This window comes from Platalea leucorodia, assembly GCF_965183815.1.
Source record: "Platalea leucorodia genome assembly, chromosome: 1".
Classification (NCBI taxonomy): Eukaryota; Metazoa; Chordata; class Aves; order Pelecaniformes; family Threskiornithidae; genus Platalea; species Platalea leucorodia.
The window spans coordinates 159,760,035-159,775,283 of NC_138823.1; the positions used below are offsets into that span (position 1 = coordinate 159,760,035).

General features: G+C 45.9%; 1 protein-coding gene across 1 annotated transcript; it reads right to left on the bottom strand.

Annotated features, from left to right (window-relative positions):
• Positions 1–4,602: 4,602 nt before the first annotated feature.
• On the bottom strand, positions 4,603–14,617 carry INSIG1 (insulin induced gene 1). Its single transcript, XM_082321413.1, has 6 exons — positions 14,465–14,617; positions 13,720–14,111; positions 11,542–11,666; positions 10,693–10,859; positions 10,124–10,223; positions 4,603–6,861 (listed from the first exon to the last, which is right to left on the bottom strand). The coding sequence occupies exons 2-6, from the start codon at positions 14,093–14,095 to the stop codon at positions 6,832–6,834; spliced, it is 798 nt and encodes a 265-aa protein (XP_082177539.1). The 5' UTR covers positions 14,096–14,111; positions 14,465–14,617; the 3' UTR covers positions 4,603–6,831.
• Between the last annotated feature and the right edge of the window lie 632 nt (positions 14,618–15,249).

The following is a 15,249-nucleotide window of genomic DNA, read 5'->3' on the forward strand; positions in this document are numbered from 1 at the left end:
CAACAGTGCAATAGGTACTGGTATTAAAAACTGAATGGTGGCTTGTAGGTTTCAGAGTTAACACACAGCCTGAGGTGTCCCATCTCCAAGAGCTGCTGTTTGAAATCGCGGCAGTCTCCAGTACAACATGACAGCTACGTAGCTGGCACTGCAAAGCTGCTCTTCTGAGCCAGGGCAGAACAGGTGAGAAAAGTTTGGGGATTTTTTCTGTTTTTTTGTTTTGTTTTGTTTTTAAAAAACCCCTTCAGTTCATCTTCTGAAATGCAATTGTCAGAACAAGGCAGAGGTGGTGCAGAACAACCCGGCTCCCTGCTTGCTCCCCCAGGCCCCGAGGTGGGGGATGCGGGTCCTTCCAGCAAGCTGACTTTTTTATTGTGCAAAGAGGTTCAGAGACAGGCAGGAAAAGAGGAGAAAAAAAAGCCTTGAACAAGCTGAGAGTAAAGTCTGAGAATGAAAAGGTCCAGGCAGCGCAGCGTGCAGACTGCAGATCCAGCACAGGTCTCTGCCGCCTTTCCAGCCAGCGTTGGGGTGGCACGGAGAAGGATGAAGTCCGAAAGGTGATGGAGCCAGTGTTGAGGCTGGAGGAGGCTGTTTAACCAAGAAGGGGTGTGAAGGAAGAAGAAAGGCGTTAACGCTGGGGTAGGAAAGAACAGATTGATGAGGGTGGCAAGTGAGCAAGGAGATACTTAGTAGTGATCAGGAATTCTTTGAAACCCCCTTTTTTTTTTTTCCCCCAGAAATGCTGATTTATCAAAACAAAAGATAATTCCTAAATGAACACATCCTTATGAATTTCTGTAATATGAAAAGTAACTGGGGAAAAAGTTTGGAAATTGAAATTGCTCATCCCATTTTTATAAAAAAGTGTGGTTTAGATTTTTGAATTGGTAAAACATTGTACTGTTAAACAACCTGGACCACTTTTCAAAGGTCAGAATCAAAGCAACGTATTTCAAGATGGTAACAAGCATTTCAATTGACCCAGACTTCGTGCTTGGAGGTCTTGTCTTCGTGCAAAGAAAAATAAGGGTCTGGTCTTGTTTTTACTGCCGTCGGTAGCAGATTGCCCACAGCCACCTCTGATGGAAGACTTTTGTCATCACTGGAAGACGTGAAGAGATAGTGCCATGTTTGGGCAGTTGCCCTCACATACATGCCAGCCTGTGGCAACAAGAAGCAACGCGACCCCACAAAACCCCACACCACGGGCCAGATCAATGGATTTCAAGCGATGAGCTGGGGAACACCCTAATGTGTCCCGGAAAACCTGAACCTCAGCGACCTCTCTCAGTGATCTCACCATCTCCTGCTCCTAAATGACCTCAGTTTGTAACATAACATCTCCTTTGTGTCCAAGTTCAAGGTTTAGGAGCCTCCCCACCCCTGAAAAGGGATCACAACCCCCTTGTTCAACCCTGTATGTCACAGCACTTCTTTGGTGATGGGTAGGAAAGGCTGTAGGTCCTGCTGGGCATGTTCCCAGTTGGCTGTGGGCCTTTCTGCATTGCAGGATAAAGTCCTCTCCGAGCTGTGGTTGTCCCAAGCCAGATTCGGCAATGCAGGAGCATGTGATTTTCTGTCTGGTGGTAAACTGGAGAGAGGATGGAAAAAACTTTCCTCTCCTCCATCCTCCCCAGCAAAATGCAGGCCAGCTGGAATTCGTTCTGTGACTATTACAGTTCTTGTTCTTTGAGCTACTCAGCTGCTTTTCATAGAATCGTTAAGGTTGGAAAAGACCCTTAAGATCATCAAGTCCAACCGTTAACCCAGCACTGCCAAGTCCACCACTAAACCACGTCCTCGAGCACCACATCTACCCGGCTTTTAAATACCTCCAGGGATGGGGACTCAACCCCTTCCCTGGGCAGCCTGTTCCAGTGCCTGACTACCCTTTCGGGGAAGAAGTTTTTCCTAATATCCAACCTAACCCTCCCCTGGCGCAGCTTGAGGCCGTTTCCTCTCGTCCTATCGCTTGTTACTTGGGAGAAGAGACCAACCCCCACCTCGCTACAGCCTCCTTTCAGGCAGTTGCAGAGAGCAATAAGGTCTCCCCTCAGCCTCCTCTTCTCCAGGCTAAACAACCCCAGCTCCCTCAGCCGCTCCCCATCAGACTTGTGCTCCAGACCCTTCACCAGCTCCGTTGCCCTTCTCTGGCCACACTCCAGCACCTCGATGTCCTTCTTGTAGTGAGGGGCCCAACACTGAACACAGCACTCGAGGGGCGGCCTCACCAGTGCCCAGTACAGGGGCACCATCACCTCCCTGGTCCTGCTGGCCACACTATTCCTGATACAAGCCAGGATGCATTGGCCCTCTTGGCCACCTGGGCACACTGCTGGCTCATGTTCAGGCGGCTGTCGACCAACACCCCCAGGTCCTTTTCTGCCAGGCAGCTCTGCAGCCACTCCTCCCCCAGCCTGCAGCGTTGCATGGGGTTGTTGTGACCCAAGTGCAGGACCCGGCACTGAGCCTTGTTGAACCTCATACAGTTTGACCAGTTAGAAAACAAATAATAAACATCAGCACAAACAATACTGAACATGTATTGGTTTTGGGAAGAGGAAGCTCGGAGGATCCCTGGAGCAGCTACAGGAGCTGGCTGCCCCTTCCCAGCTCCAAGCCACATGAGGCTGGCCCGAGAGATCCTCACCTGGCCACCACAGGGCAGTGCTGGAGCCACTGAGCAGCTACTGACCCGGCAGAAAATGATGTGGCTGTGTTTGATTTCTGTGCAAAAATGCTGCTTTGTAACTGGTATTTTAATCCCTAGGAAACATAGTGAATGGGTGTAATCTCTGTAGCCCTTGTCTGATATTTAATATAACAATATAAAGGCACTCAAAGTACTTAATACACAGGCATGAGTTACTGTAATAGAGAAAACATGATTTGCAGCTGGGGAAAAACTTTACTGAGTAAAACTCACGTGAGCTCTGACCCTTTAGGACTTTTTGGGCAGTAATGCATTATTTATAGAAATTATCATATGTACTTTGCATTCTGTCTTTGCAAGTTAACCAGATCAGGCCAGTAGCACCATCCCAACCTACAAACCTTCTTATCACACAGATAGGCAGGAGGACTGTGGGTTTATGGCATATATAATTCACCTGTCCCCAGCTGTAGCCCATGAAGACAGAACCTCATCACTGCACAAGAGGCTTTCAATGTGGGGGAAGGACTCCAAACCAGGTATGGGGCAACTCGTGTGGTGTTTCATTGCCCAGAGAAATCACCATCACCTATAGGTACCTTTCTTGACCCTTCAGCTGGAAGAACCTGTGATCACTCATACCTCTCACAGGCTTCCAAGACAGGGCCCTCAATGATCTCTTATATAAAGCATGCTTTGTTCAATTAGTTCAGCACGTAATGCTTTGTTCTCATTGAATTTTGGAGCTACTCTGATGCGCAGTAAGGCAATTGAGACTTAATTTCATTATTCATCTCAATATGTTCCTGTTGTATTCAGAGAACAGACTCTGGGCCCTCCTGTGGCTAATTTAGCACCTGCAAATCCCCATGCTTAAAGCCAACGGCTGAATAACCTACTGAAGGAATTTGCAGGAACTACGCACAGGTCAAATCATCATTCTTGCTGGGAAGACTTTTTCTTTCTCCCTTTGGAAACTTTGTGCACACTTTCCTGTCTCAAAAGGAGACCATCATGTCCTAGTTCCCCAAGACCTGGCTGTATCCCACATTTTTTTTTTTTAATATTATAATATATATTTTTAATTCCTTTTGACAAAATCTGAACAGAGTTTGAGGGAAAGCAATGTACCTGGAGGATCTGGGCCACCCTCAGATTGGAGCTGTTAGCAGCTACCTCCTCAGCTGCCATGGAGGACACACTGAAGGTAAAAAGCACAGGCTATTTAAGGTAAAATAGTTAAGAAGTTCCTAAAGAAGCCTTCTTCACCTAAACCAACGGACTCTGCACTGATATGGATGAAGACTGATCAAAAAGCCATTCTGCTGTTTCCACCACAAACACAGCAGCTTCTCGAAGTCTGAAATAAATAAAGTGCAGCAAAATCCAAGACTTTTGGTCTAAATTTGGAAGATGCTATCTTCCCTAAATCAGATGATGCAACAGTTTTAGAATGGCTTAGCCTTATCAGCTGTGCTTACTCATTCTTGCTGTTTGCACTCTTTAAGATGCTTCAGAGTTCAGTAGTCATTACTGCAGATAACCAAGCCTCAACAGGAATGTGCACGTTTACCCTGCCCTCTCCGTATTTTGTTTCAAAGGATGAATTTCACCACCTTGGAAGACAATGGTAATAAGATTCTGTACCTTAAATCACGTAACCATAACATACATTTATGCCGCTTTCTTGGTGCAGTAGCAAGACTTTTTCTTCAATTGTATAACCCAAGCTGGAAATCCCTCTAAAAGCTAATCTATAAATTCAGTTTAGGATTTTCTTTTAAACCACGGAGTATGCATGACTGAATATTTGTTATGCAACCATAACAATTGTCCTTTTCAAGAAAGATTCCTGCATAATGCGAATACAGAGAATCCAAGGCAAACATGACTTGATCTTAAAACTTTAATAGTAAAAAAAGTGTAAAACCAAACACACTGCTGAAAACTTATCAGTAAGAATGAGAATTTAAGTGTTCAAATTCAGAATAGTGCAAATTTTCTTCACTCCCCTCCAGCTTCTTCCAAACTTAAATCACTTTGGTTAAGATACTCAGAAGTATTGGCAAAAAATGAACTTTTGATGTACATTTTTGGCTGCATTATTTCTAACACATACAAATTTAGTTTCAGTCTTTACAAATAAATCTTAAATACTTTTCTATCAATCATACAGCTGTAGAGATCACGGTCACCTTTACTTACATCTGTTTTTATAACGTTTTGAAATTAGTTTCAAGATGATTACAAAACTGTCTCCCCAGCAGGTAGCATACTTCTTAAAACAGCTGAGCCGATCCAGTCCTCATCTGAGGACATAATTTCTTCAAGTAGTCCTATAAAATGTGATTATTTAGATTTTAAACATTTGAGGAAGGATCTTATACCAATGAAATTACTCTTGATTTACACCAAAGCAAGATTAGAATTGGGGTCCGCTCTGTAATACAGACTTTGTGCTAAACTTTTCCTGCTACAAAAAAGCACAAGCAGCAGTTATAGCATTCCCTTAGAAGAGTGAAAACAGCCAGAACACTGCTACCTTGCCTCAGCATCTTTTTTGATGGGTCAGTCTTTAAACCGATGCCTCTAACTATATCTGAAGCCATGTAAAATTGGAAATGAACACAAAAAAAATTGCATAATACAAAAAGGCAAATTCATAAAAGTTTACAAGTACACCATAACCACAAAATTGGAGTATTTCTAAAAATTTGGGTTCAATGAAAGATACAACAAAACTAGCTTTACTAGTTAAATAAATTATTGCTCCATTTGACTCCATGCAGCATTGAAATGAACTCAGAACCCTTTTCTCTTTAATCTCTCATAAGAAATGATCGATATTGAAGAGAACGTGAGGCTCAGATTTACTGTACATTGCACTTCAACTTTAAGACCTAATACTTGCTATTTAGGTCTCCTGTGGTCTAAGCTATCCAATGAATACGTTGTGCTCACCAGAACTAAGTATTAAGAAACACCAAATGTTTAATGTAGTGACATAAGCACTTTTTTTCTTTTTTAAGAAGGCAATCACAGATTGCAAGTTCTATAGGGTCGTGAAAAAACAAGTAGTGATCTCCTTCAGAAACTGAACTGAGAAAACAAGCTGTTCGCTGTTCTTCACATACAGTTTAAATCACATTTTTGGCTCGCTTCTGTTTTCAATCATTTCAATCAAACCCCTGACTCAAACAGAAGCAAGATCAAGGACACCTCTAGGAGGAAACTGCAGATCTAAGGAGTTGGGGGCACATACTCAATGGCCAAGCAATGGCCTGCAATGCATGCTCTTTCAGTAACACCAGACATTTGAGATACCCAAGACCTCCTTCAGTGAGATACTGAAGCATACGTCTAATATTAAGCAGGAGTACTCACATACGCTTAAGTTTCTTACTGAATTGGGGCCAGAACTTGATTCTTGCAAATCTGACTGCAAGCTTCAGAAGTAATCAAATTTCCAGTCAGAATTTCCTGATAAAGTTCACGTTAGAACAAGATTGTCTCCAGTGTTCACCTATCGTACTGAAGTAATTTAGAAATTCCAAACTAAGTGACTTTCAACCTTTCGTCCCTCCAACCCTCTCTACTGTCAAAGACAGAAACTTAATGCAGCATTACAAGTAAGGGCATAACTCCTTCATAAGACTCCTAAAAGCATTAGTGCAATGCCTTTAATCTGTTTCGATCACTCTTATTTTTAAATAACCCTATTTTTTAAAGATTTGGATAAATACTATTCCTATTAAACCATACTTCATCATTGTTAAGCACCATCGATCTACTTCCTTTGGGCACTGATACAAGAGCTTGTAATTAAATTTCAGTTTCAAGGCTTTAAAATACGGCAGCTGCTTCGATAACTTACTTTGGAACCTAATACTTGGAAAACTGCCACTTAGCCTGAACAGTTGTATGCAACTTGGTGTTAAACTCTTCCAGAGAACAGCCATACGCAAATGCTTATGCGGTAAATCAGGGTAAGATTTCAAGATAAGCAGTTAATTTCACTTGGCTATTCTAAGAGTGGATTAATATTTTTTTTTCCACAAGTCATTTGTGCAGTGAGCCCATAAAGAGATTATTTTTTATAAATAATCTTCAATTTAAAACAGGAACACATCTTCGTAATGTTGCTTTCACACTGGCACCGTGCTCTCTTCTTCAAAGGTTTAGTCATTGTGTGGTTTCTCTGGAATACCCTATGGATAAAAACCAAACACGTTATATTTTAATGCCATCTGATAAGTGACTACATTATGCAGTGTTTTCAAAGATTAAATAGTCAACTAGCTTCAGTTAGGCTGACAATGACCTAGCAGACATGGCTTCTTATAAAATCTCAACAGAGACATGCTCCTTAACTGTGGACAAAAAAGTCACTATGGGTCTGGGCTGCCTCAGTTAGTGCATCTGATAAAAAGCAGTGTGATTGGTAGATGGATTTATAAGACTTTGTTAGCTTTCCTCCCTATCTCAGTTTATTTCTTAGCAGAAGGAATACAGTGCTTCACTTAACGGGCATTAATTCAGGTTTTCTCACAGCCCTCTTTCAAACTGTCTTCAAGCATAAGTTACTTTATTTTCCAAACAAAGCCTGGTATCAGATAGACTTACTCATTTCCTCCTAAGGCCCTTTTCTAGTATGAAACCCTACAGTATGTCAGTGTAAGAAATGTAACCAACTTTTCTTTAAAAGAAAACTTGTAATATGTTCTTCTCAGTCTAGAGCCAAAATGCCAACGTATTTGCAAGTAATGAACGCGTTCACAGTTCTGCAGCCTCTAGCAGTAGCAAACAATAGGTATTTGTGAGGTCCAAGTTCTGAATACCACCCTAGTTTGCCAGATGTTAAGAATGACGGTTACAACTCAAAAGTGTTGCCATCCATTTAACCCAGGTGATGAGCAGCTGACTGAGCAACTTCAGCTGTCACAATGAGCAGTGAGGGCTGATGGCGGCAGCAGCGCCTTCACCTTTTCTTTTGAAACCAAGCTATTAAAGAAAATGTTGGATTTCATCCTCAAGCTGATTGCAAAAAAAAAAAAAAAAAAACCAACCCAACAAACAAACAAAACCCAAACCCCTCTGCTAACAGCAGGTTTGCTTAAAGGTAACACTGCACTTGGTTACTGCATGTAAGCTCACTTGAAATCCTGGGACTGAAAAGCAGCAAGCACCTCCCAGCTAACATTTCTCAGGATGGGAGGGGATGTCTCAGGGACGCTTCTCATTCTACTTCTTCCAATTTCTTTTCTAACTGCAAAAGCTAGGCAGGGGCTGAGGAAGAAGCAAGGCAACTTTACTCCACTAAAGTATTTCCCACAGGTGCCACCTTCTCCTCTAGACGCACCCAGAAAATATCTACTGTTTGATCTGCAGCTGTCACAGGCAGCCAAACAGCTCAGGGACTACAGGAGAATATAGCTACAAAAATAACTGTTTTATTCAGGTTAAGTTTAAAAAAATGCAGCATTCCATCTTCTTGCCACATTCGCAATGGCTGACAAAACAGACTGATGCTTTTGGGTCATCTCTATAGAAGAAAGACCTAGTAGGCTGAATGCTACCATTCTGTTTTAGAAGTGGAATTATTTGCATCTCCAGCACTGAATGCTTCACAGTGACTTGCAGAAGTGTTCCTATGAAAATGCTGGGCTTCTCCAAGTTTTTCCAGACTAAGTAATGGTAATGTAAAACACATGAGAAGATACTTCTAGATAACCAGAACAGAATGCTTTGCCTTGCCAACTTCCCTTTTTCTTTGTAAGGAAGATGACAAGATTGACAGGAAAGTTGCAGGCAGGAGCCATTCTGATCTTAACTACATTCAGGTGATATGCCAGGGGAAAAGGAGTCAAAGGGAAAAAGTCCTATGTGCCTACATTTATTTTAGCTCTTTCTTCTTTAATGCTCCCTTCCTTTGCTTTCTCATGTAAGCAGCATAGCAACTGGAAGTACTGCATATGTCACTGTGAAATATAGAACTTTAGTAAATAACTGGCTATAATTTTATTCCGAGACTCTGCTTGCAATAGCAAAGCTTCAGTAAAACTATATTAATACATCTTTTTCACTTGATGTGAATGGCAAACTTAAAGAGAAATTATACCCTCTCTTCCGCCCCCACAGGTAGTCCTAAGAAAAAACACACACAGATAGCATGCACCACTGGGATTTGAAGAGGGAGGAGTGAGCTTGTATTTTAAAGAGCAAAACCAGGACTGACTGTAAGGGTAAGATTGTAACCATGGTCCCAGGAGATCTGTAAGTTGGTATCAAGTCAGCATGAAAGAAAAACCTCAAGAACAGGAGCAGATCTGCCCCATGCTTTTCTTTTTTTTTTTTTTAACAGCCGTTTCTACAAGACATTTCTGTTAATTTACTGTAACTGAGAATCAATACTAAAGAAATTGATCTTTAATGTTAGCCAGTGGTGGTCAAGCAACATGGCTCTCTCCCCCAGCCTGTGTGCAAGTCTGCCCGTCTGCAGCATCAAGTTCAGACTATCCACATTAGCATCCACCCACTGGGTTAGCAAGGCTAGGCAGAAGAGACAGAGCCTGTTCCAGGAAAGACACCTAGTTTTAGACTCATCTTTTTACTTGTTCATGGTTCAGTCCCAAAAAGCAGCTCTCCCCCTTGCTAAACAGTTTGAAGACTAATATTTCAGGAACTCCCAAGTCTACAAATGCCCTTCCTTCAGTAAAAATTAAAGGCACCTAAACCACAGCAGCCTTAGAGAAGTTAAATACTTGAAGGATGTTTTCCAGGATAAAGGACTTCTGTAGCAAAGAAGACAGAAGTTAAATCAATACAGTATTAATTATTACTATCCATCAGTGTCAGAACACTTCTCACAACCAAGCCTTAGGCTGACGTGCAAGCATCCAGCCAGGTTTACTCATAAGTATGCTAAAAGGAAATAATTACTTAAGAACCTAGCAAATGAGATAGTAGTTTTTACTACATTATCCCATACATGGAGTGATACTTGAACTACATCTTAAGTGACCAGAAAGAGCATATTTGATTCTAGAGTGGTGGAATTTAATGCTATATAGCGACATTTCCTTTCATCTACATAACAAAAAGGTTTTGCTGGATAAATAATTAGAGAAGGCCCATCTGTGTCTCAGTTTTCTAGCTACCTTAGATGCTAATTCAAAGTACTGACAGAGCAGGAGTGATTAAGATTTTCACCAGAAATGGCATACTGATTCCAGTCTTATTTAGGCTGTTCCTGGGAAAAGTTAAATACAGAAGATACTCAAACACTGACTAAGACAATTCCCGCTCTACTGGCAACACAGGTTGCACACTTACATTTCAACTCTTGGGAAGATAGCTGTTTATCTCTGTCAATTTGTGAGTCATACCCTTAAAGGCATATTTTGTTCTTGGACTAACAACAATGGAAGGTATTTGGATGGTTAAAGGAAATGCTAATTATACGGTAATTACCATAGCCAGTTGGCGTCCTATGTTTCCTACAGTCACACCTCCTGAGAAAAATATACATGGAAGCCAAGAACGGATGTAAAGGAAATCTGGGGATGTATACCTAGTAAACAAAAGGAAATAAGTTAGAGACAGGTTATTATCATCACCTTACATACTGTTAACAAGATGCTACAGAATTCGCTTCCTGGGCCCAAACAAAAAACCCAGTAACATAGGAGAAGAAATAGGGAGACCAAATTAAGTCTGTTAACTTAATAAGCTTCTAAAACCCAATGTCCGAGCCAGCAAAGTTTAGAAATTCTCTCTCCTAAGAGCCAGTTAATGATATACCAAGCCAGGAGAAGTTCAGTTTGCTGAGCTGTTACCATTTCCACATACATCCCAATTTGTCTGCTCCCCACCCTCCACCCTCAGTTCTCAATTTGATCACTTGGAACAAATGGACAATTAGCTGCCTTAAACAGACAAAATGTCTTATTATAAGAACATGCCCAATATGTTAATAACTAACTTCCCTGGTTTTAGTTAAGACAAAAGAGTTGAAATAGTATTTTAAAAGCACAACTTACTGATAAACACCATTATATACAAGAAACTGGGTTATCAGAGTTGCTACAAAGGCTATTGTAATTCCAAGTCCAAGACCACTTCTTGAACGGTCAAATGTCCACCAAAGACCCAGTGATAAAGCTGCTAGAGTCAGGGACAGCTGGACGTTGTTTGCAAAATCTAGTTTCTGGAAAAAGATGTTAAGGACAATCCTTTTAAGTCTGCAGACATCCTGCTGCTGAAACTGAACAAGGGAGAACTCAAACTGAAAGGGAGGATGATTCTGTATCTCTACATACAATACATTAAGGATCTGGTTTTCAGACCTGCCGAGCAATCATAGCTCTTGCTGACTTTGACTGCAGTGTTAAGTGCAAAGGCAACATCATTTTTTGTCACACTGAGCATCTAAAGAATATACTATATCGTAATATATTTAACTTTTGTGGATTTTTGTCTCCAGTAACCCAGTTATCCCTGCTGATGTAGGTTTTCTGCTCAAAACATCATTATTCAACACAAAGAACACTCTTACTGAAGAGTTCAGTGTACCTCAATAGTTCATTGTGTTAAATATTAGATGTAGACAACTTACAGATTAAAATAACACAACTTATACTGTTATACTTACAGTTAAACCAGACATACTATGATCTCTATCCCTTCCCCCCCCCCAACTACTTTTAAGTGAACTGTGTTATCTATCTTAAAGCAACTACTGCAGCGTACTGCAGGTCTCACAGAAGTTTATGTCTCCGCCAGCAGCACCACCCTTACCTTTGTAATTCTCCCAGATGTGAACAAGAGAGACTGTTCCATGACAACAGACTAAGCACATCGAGCAACAATGTAAACTAGTTCAAGGATACAGCACTTGCATGATTAATGCCAACGAAAACGGCTATACATCGCATTACGCTGGCCCACTCTCTCTTGAATTTGTGTGGCTCCCCAAGGTGGCTGTCAATGCAGGGATACAGCAGGCCAACAACAGCTGCAAGAGAAGTAACACTGCTTGTACTAACCGTTACACAATTACTTCAATATTACTAAATATTAGTTTGGCAAATAATTGCTTGACAAAGTAGTGAGGTGCTTATCACAATACTGCATGCCTGATGAAGAAAAGACAATTATTATCTCCCTTTCCCCTTTAGAAAAGAAAAAAACCCACTCTGGCAAGCAATATTCTGTTGGAACCTTTAAAGCAGAGATATATATTGCTATGTTAAGGTATCTGACTTCAAGCTCCTTTTCTCCCATGAGCATCTCTCATTTGAGATCCTGAACAGATGCTTGTTTTGTACCAACAAACAACAAAGCATAACAAAAAGCTTAATTACAGTGAGGAATGGAATATGCATTTATTGCTCACGTGCAGGGCGGACAGTTTTATGAACCTGACTCATTAGCTGTGCATCAGGCCCCGAATTAAATATTCACCTCGACTCAAAAGTTTCTTGGCAGAGCTGCTTTCTCTCCTTCTCCTGGGCCGTAAGTCAGCCTATGCCGCCATCCAAATCAGATGAATTTCGATACCAAATAGAAGCAGAGCTGAACTTAAAGAAGGTCCTGCCATCAGTCATATTTATGTCAGGGCAAAATAACTACTCATGCTATTAACCAGACAAAGGTTTTATCCTCATATAGCATTTTCTCAGCCTTATCAGCCTGCAAATTGGTTGCAGAAGAAAAACATAGGCTAGTGTTAGCTCAGTTGCTAGCACAAACACTAGATGAGTTTCATTCTTCTAAGCCTTGCAACTCCATGTGTTGCCACCAACTCCAGGCTCAGATGTGCTGCTTTAACTGTATGTAACACGTATGTTTGTTGCCTTTCCTACCCCTTTTTTTCCTCCTCCTTAAACACCTAAGAGGAATAACTTCTACCTTAAGAAGGCTACAAGACATACCATTCTAAGAAAACATGTGATCTGATGCTGAAGCAGTTTCATTATTCTGATGCCAGTTACCTGGACTTTTACCTTACGATAAGAGCTAAATGCCAACGCTTAATCCAACCGTGACAGGACTATGAGAACTCTCATTGGAGCATACCTCGGGGCAATGTTTTTACTACGCAGTTTATCATTCATTCAAGTTTATGGCTTACCATTCATACTCCCTTACTATGAGGTACAAATAGCACATGACAATAGCACTGTGTTAAAAAAAAAAAAAAGCACGGAACAGCTGTTTGGAGTATTTTCAATGCGAATTAAAAAGAGATTACAGTGGGTTTATTTCCTAAGATTTAACGCCTTTTTAAGCCCCAAACCCTTCGTTTTGTTTTGACAAGGGCAGGAGGGCGTTGTTAACGCCAGGGCACCGGTTAAGCGCCGGCTGCGACGTCAACCGCGCCGCGGCCCGCGTTTTTTTGGGGTGTTTTGCGCTGCAGCGCTGAGGGCGGGCAGGGGCAGTGGTAAGGGCGGGCAGGGGCAGGGGCAGGGGTAAGGGCAGGCAGAGGCAGGGGTAAGGGCAGGCAGAGGCAGGGGTAAGGGCAGGCAGAGGCAGGGGTAAGGGCAGGCAGAGGCAGGGGTAAGGGCAGGCAGCGCGCGCCGCCGCACGTGACTTCCTTGTTTTTCAGCCCAGCCCGTGGCCAGTTCGCGCCGGCAGCCAATGGCGAGCGCCGCCCGCCACTCACCAGTTCGCCGGCAGCCAATGGGCGGCGAGGGGCGGTGACGCGGGGCGGCAACGCCCCGCCGCGCCCACTCGTGCCCCGCCGTGGGGCAGCGGGGAGCGGGAAATCCCGCACCGAGCTCGCCCCTCGCTGGGGAATCGCGGGTGTTCCCACGCCCACCGCCGCGGGAAAAACGCGCTGTGCCCACACGGAGAGTGCACCGGCTCAAAAAGAAAAGGCTTCGGACACGCGGGAAGTGCGTGGGTGGCTCTCGCGTGGGGATAAAGCCGGAGTTCACGTCACCTACGCCGGGTGATGGAAGCGCTGAGCTCCCACGCGTGCGGGTCAGGAATGCGGCCCCACCGCCGCCTCTCCTCCCCACGGGGCAAAAATAAACCCAACCCACTCGTGGATGTCAGGAACTCACCTGCCGCTGTCCCGCAGCACGGCGGCACCCACCAGGCGGAGGAGAAGAGCGTGGAAATGACTTCGTCAGGGAAGAGCGTGACGTTTCTCTGGATCTGCAGCAAGTTCAGCACCAGGGCCATGAACGCCCCGACCACGAAGAGCACCACGCTGCGCTGCACCAGGTGCTGGCTCAAGTTCAAGGTGCCGGCGGTGCCGGCGGCGCCGGGGCTGCGCGCTCCGTGGCCCACCAGCGCCAGCGAGGGGCTGGAGACGGAGGAGCTCAGCATCTCGCCCACCTTGGCGGCCAGCCCCGCGGCCGTGTCCCCCAGCTGGGGTTTGTGCCTCCCCCTGGCAGCGCAGGCACGGCTCCAGGCGCAGTTCTCCAACCGGGGCATTGGCTTCGGCCGAGTCCTGAAAAGCGGGCAGAGGCGCGGCCCGTTACAGCCCCCGCCACCGGCTCAGGTCGCCCCCTTACACGCCACGGACGCCCGCCGCCTCCAGCACCAGCCGCGCTCCCGAAGGGCTCGGAAGGGGCTGGGGGGCAGGCGGGAGCCCCGCAGGAGCGGGGTGACCGGACCCGCCCGAGCAGCCGCAGGGCGGGGGGGGCTGTGCTGCCTCAGCCCGCCAGCGGCCGGGCCCCCGGCCCCAGCGACCCGAGCGGCTCGGCCCCGGGGGAGGAGGCGGGCAGGGACCCGCGCTGCCCGCTCTCCGTCAGGGACAGCGCTCGCTTCTCGCCAAACCGCCCCCCCACCCCGCCCTCTCACCTCAGGGGGCTGCGCCCGCTGCTCCCGCCGCCTCGGCCCGGGAGGGAGGGAGGGAGGGAGGGCGAACGGCCGCCGCCGCCGCCCCGCGTAAGGTTTATAAGCCCCCGGCCGCGGGTGTCACGTTACCCGCCGCCGACCTACCGGCGGCCGGAGGCAGCGAGCGCCCCGCCGCTCCGCTCCGCCACCCCTCCCCTCGGGACGGGACGGGACGGGCCGCGCCGGGCGGGGCGGGGCCGGGCGCGAGCGCCGAGCGCGGGAGCCGGCGTCCAGTCGGGTGAGGCGGCGCAGCCAATCCGGGCCGGGCGGCTGATATGACGTGCGGGACACACCACCCGCCTTCCCGCGGCGCCGCCGGCCAATGGCGGGCGGGGCGGGAGCGCGCGGAGGGCGCGCGCCGCCTCGGGGCGGGGTGAGGGGGGGTCAGGCGAGGCGGCCTGGGCGCTCCGCGGCCAACGGCTGGGGCCGGGGCGGGGCGGGGCGGGGCGCCCTGAGGAGAGCGGGATGGTGGTGGTGGTGGTGGTGGTGGTGGTGACAGCAACGGCGGTGGTGACTTCCACGGTCCAGCCCTCGCCTGCTCGCCCAGCCCGCCATGGGTGGGTTGTCACAGAGTTATAGAAGGCTTTGGGATGGAAGGGACCTTTGAAGGCCATCCAGTCCATCCCCCCTGCGGTGGGCAGGGACACCCACAACCAGATCAGGGTGCTCAGAGCCCCATCCAGCCTGGCCTTGAATGTTTCCATGGATGGGGCATCTACCACCTCTCTGGGTAACCCGTTCCAGTGTTC

What these genes read in the sequence shown, in the direction of transcription:
- INSIG1 (XM_082321413.1), bottom strand. Translation starts at nt 14,095, where the DNA reads ATGCCCCGGTTGGAGAACTGCGCCTGGAGCCGTGCCTGCGCTGCCAGG. An exon ending in GCATTAATCATGCAAGTGCT is followed by an intron (nt 10,860 to 11,541) that starts GTATCCTTGAAC and finishes ATCTTTTTCCAG; the next exon opens with AAACTAGATTTTGCAAACAA. An exon ending in GTATATAATGGTGTTTATCA is followed by an intron (nt 10,224 to 10,692) that starts GTAAGTTGTGCT and finishes TTTGTTTACTAG; the next exon opens with GTATACATCCCCAGATTTCC.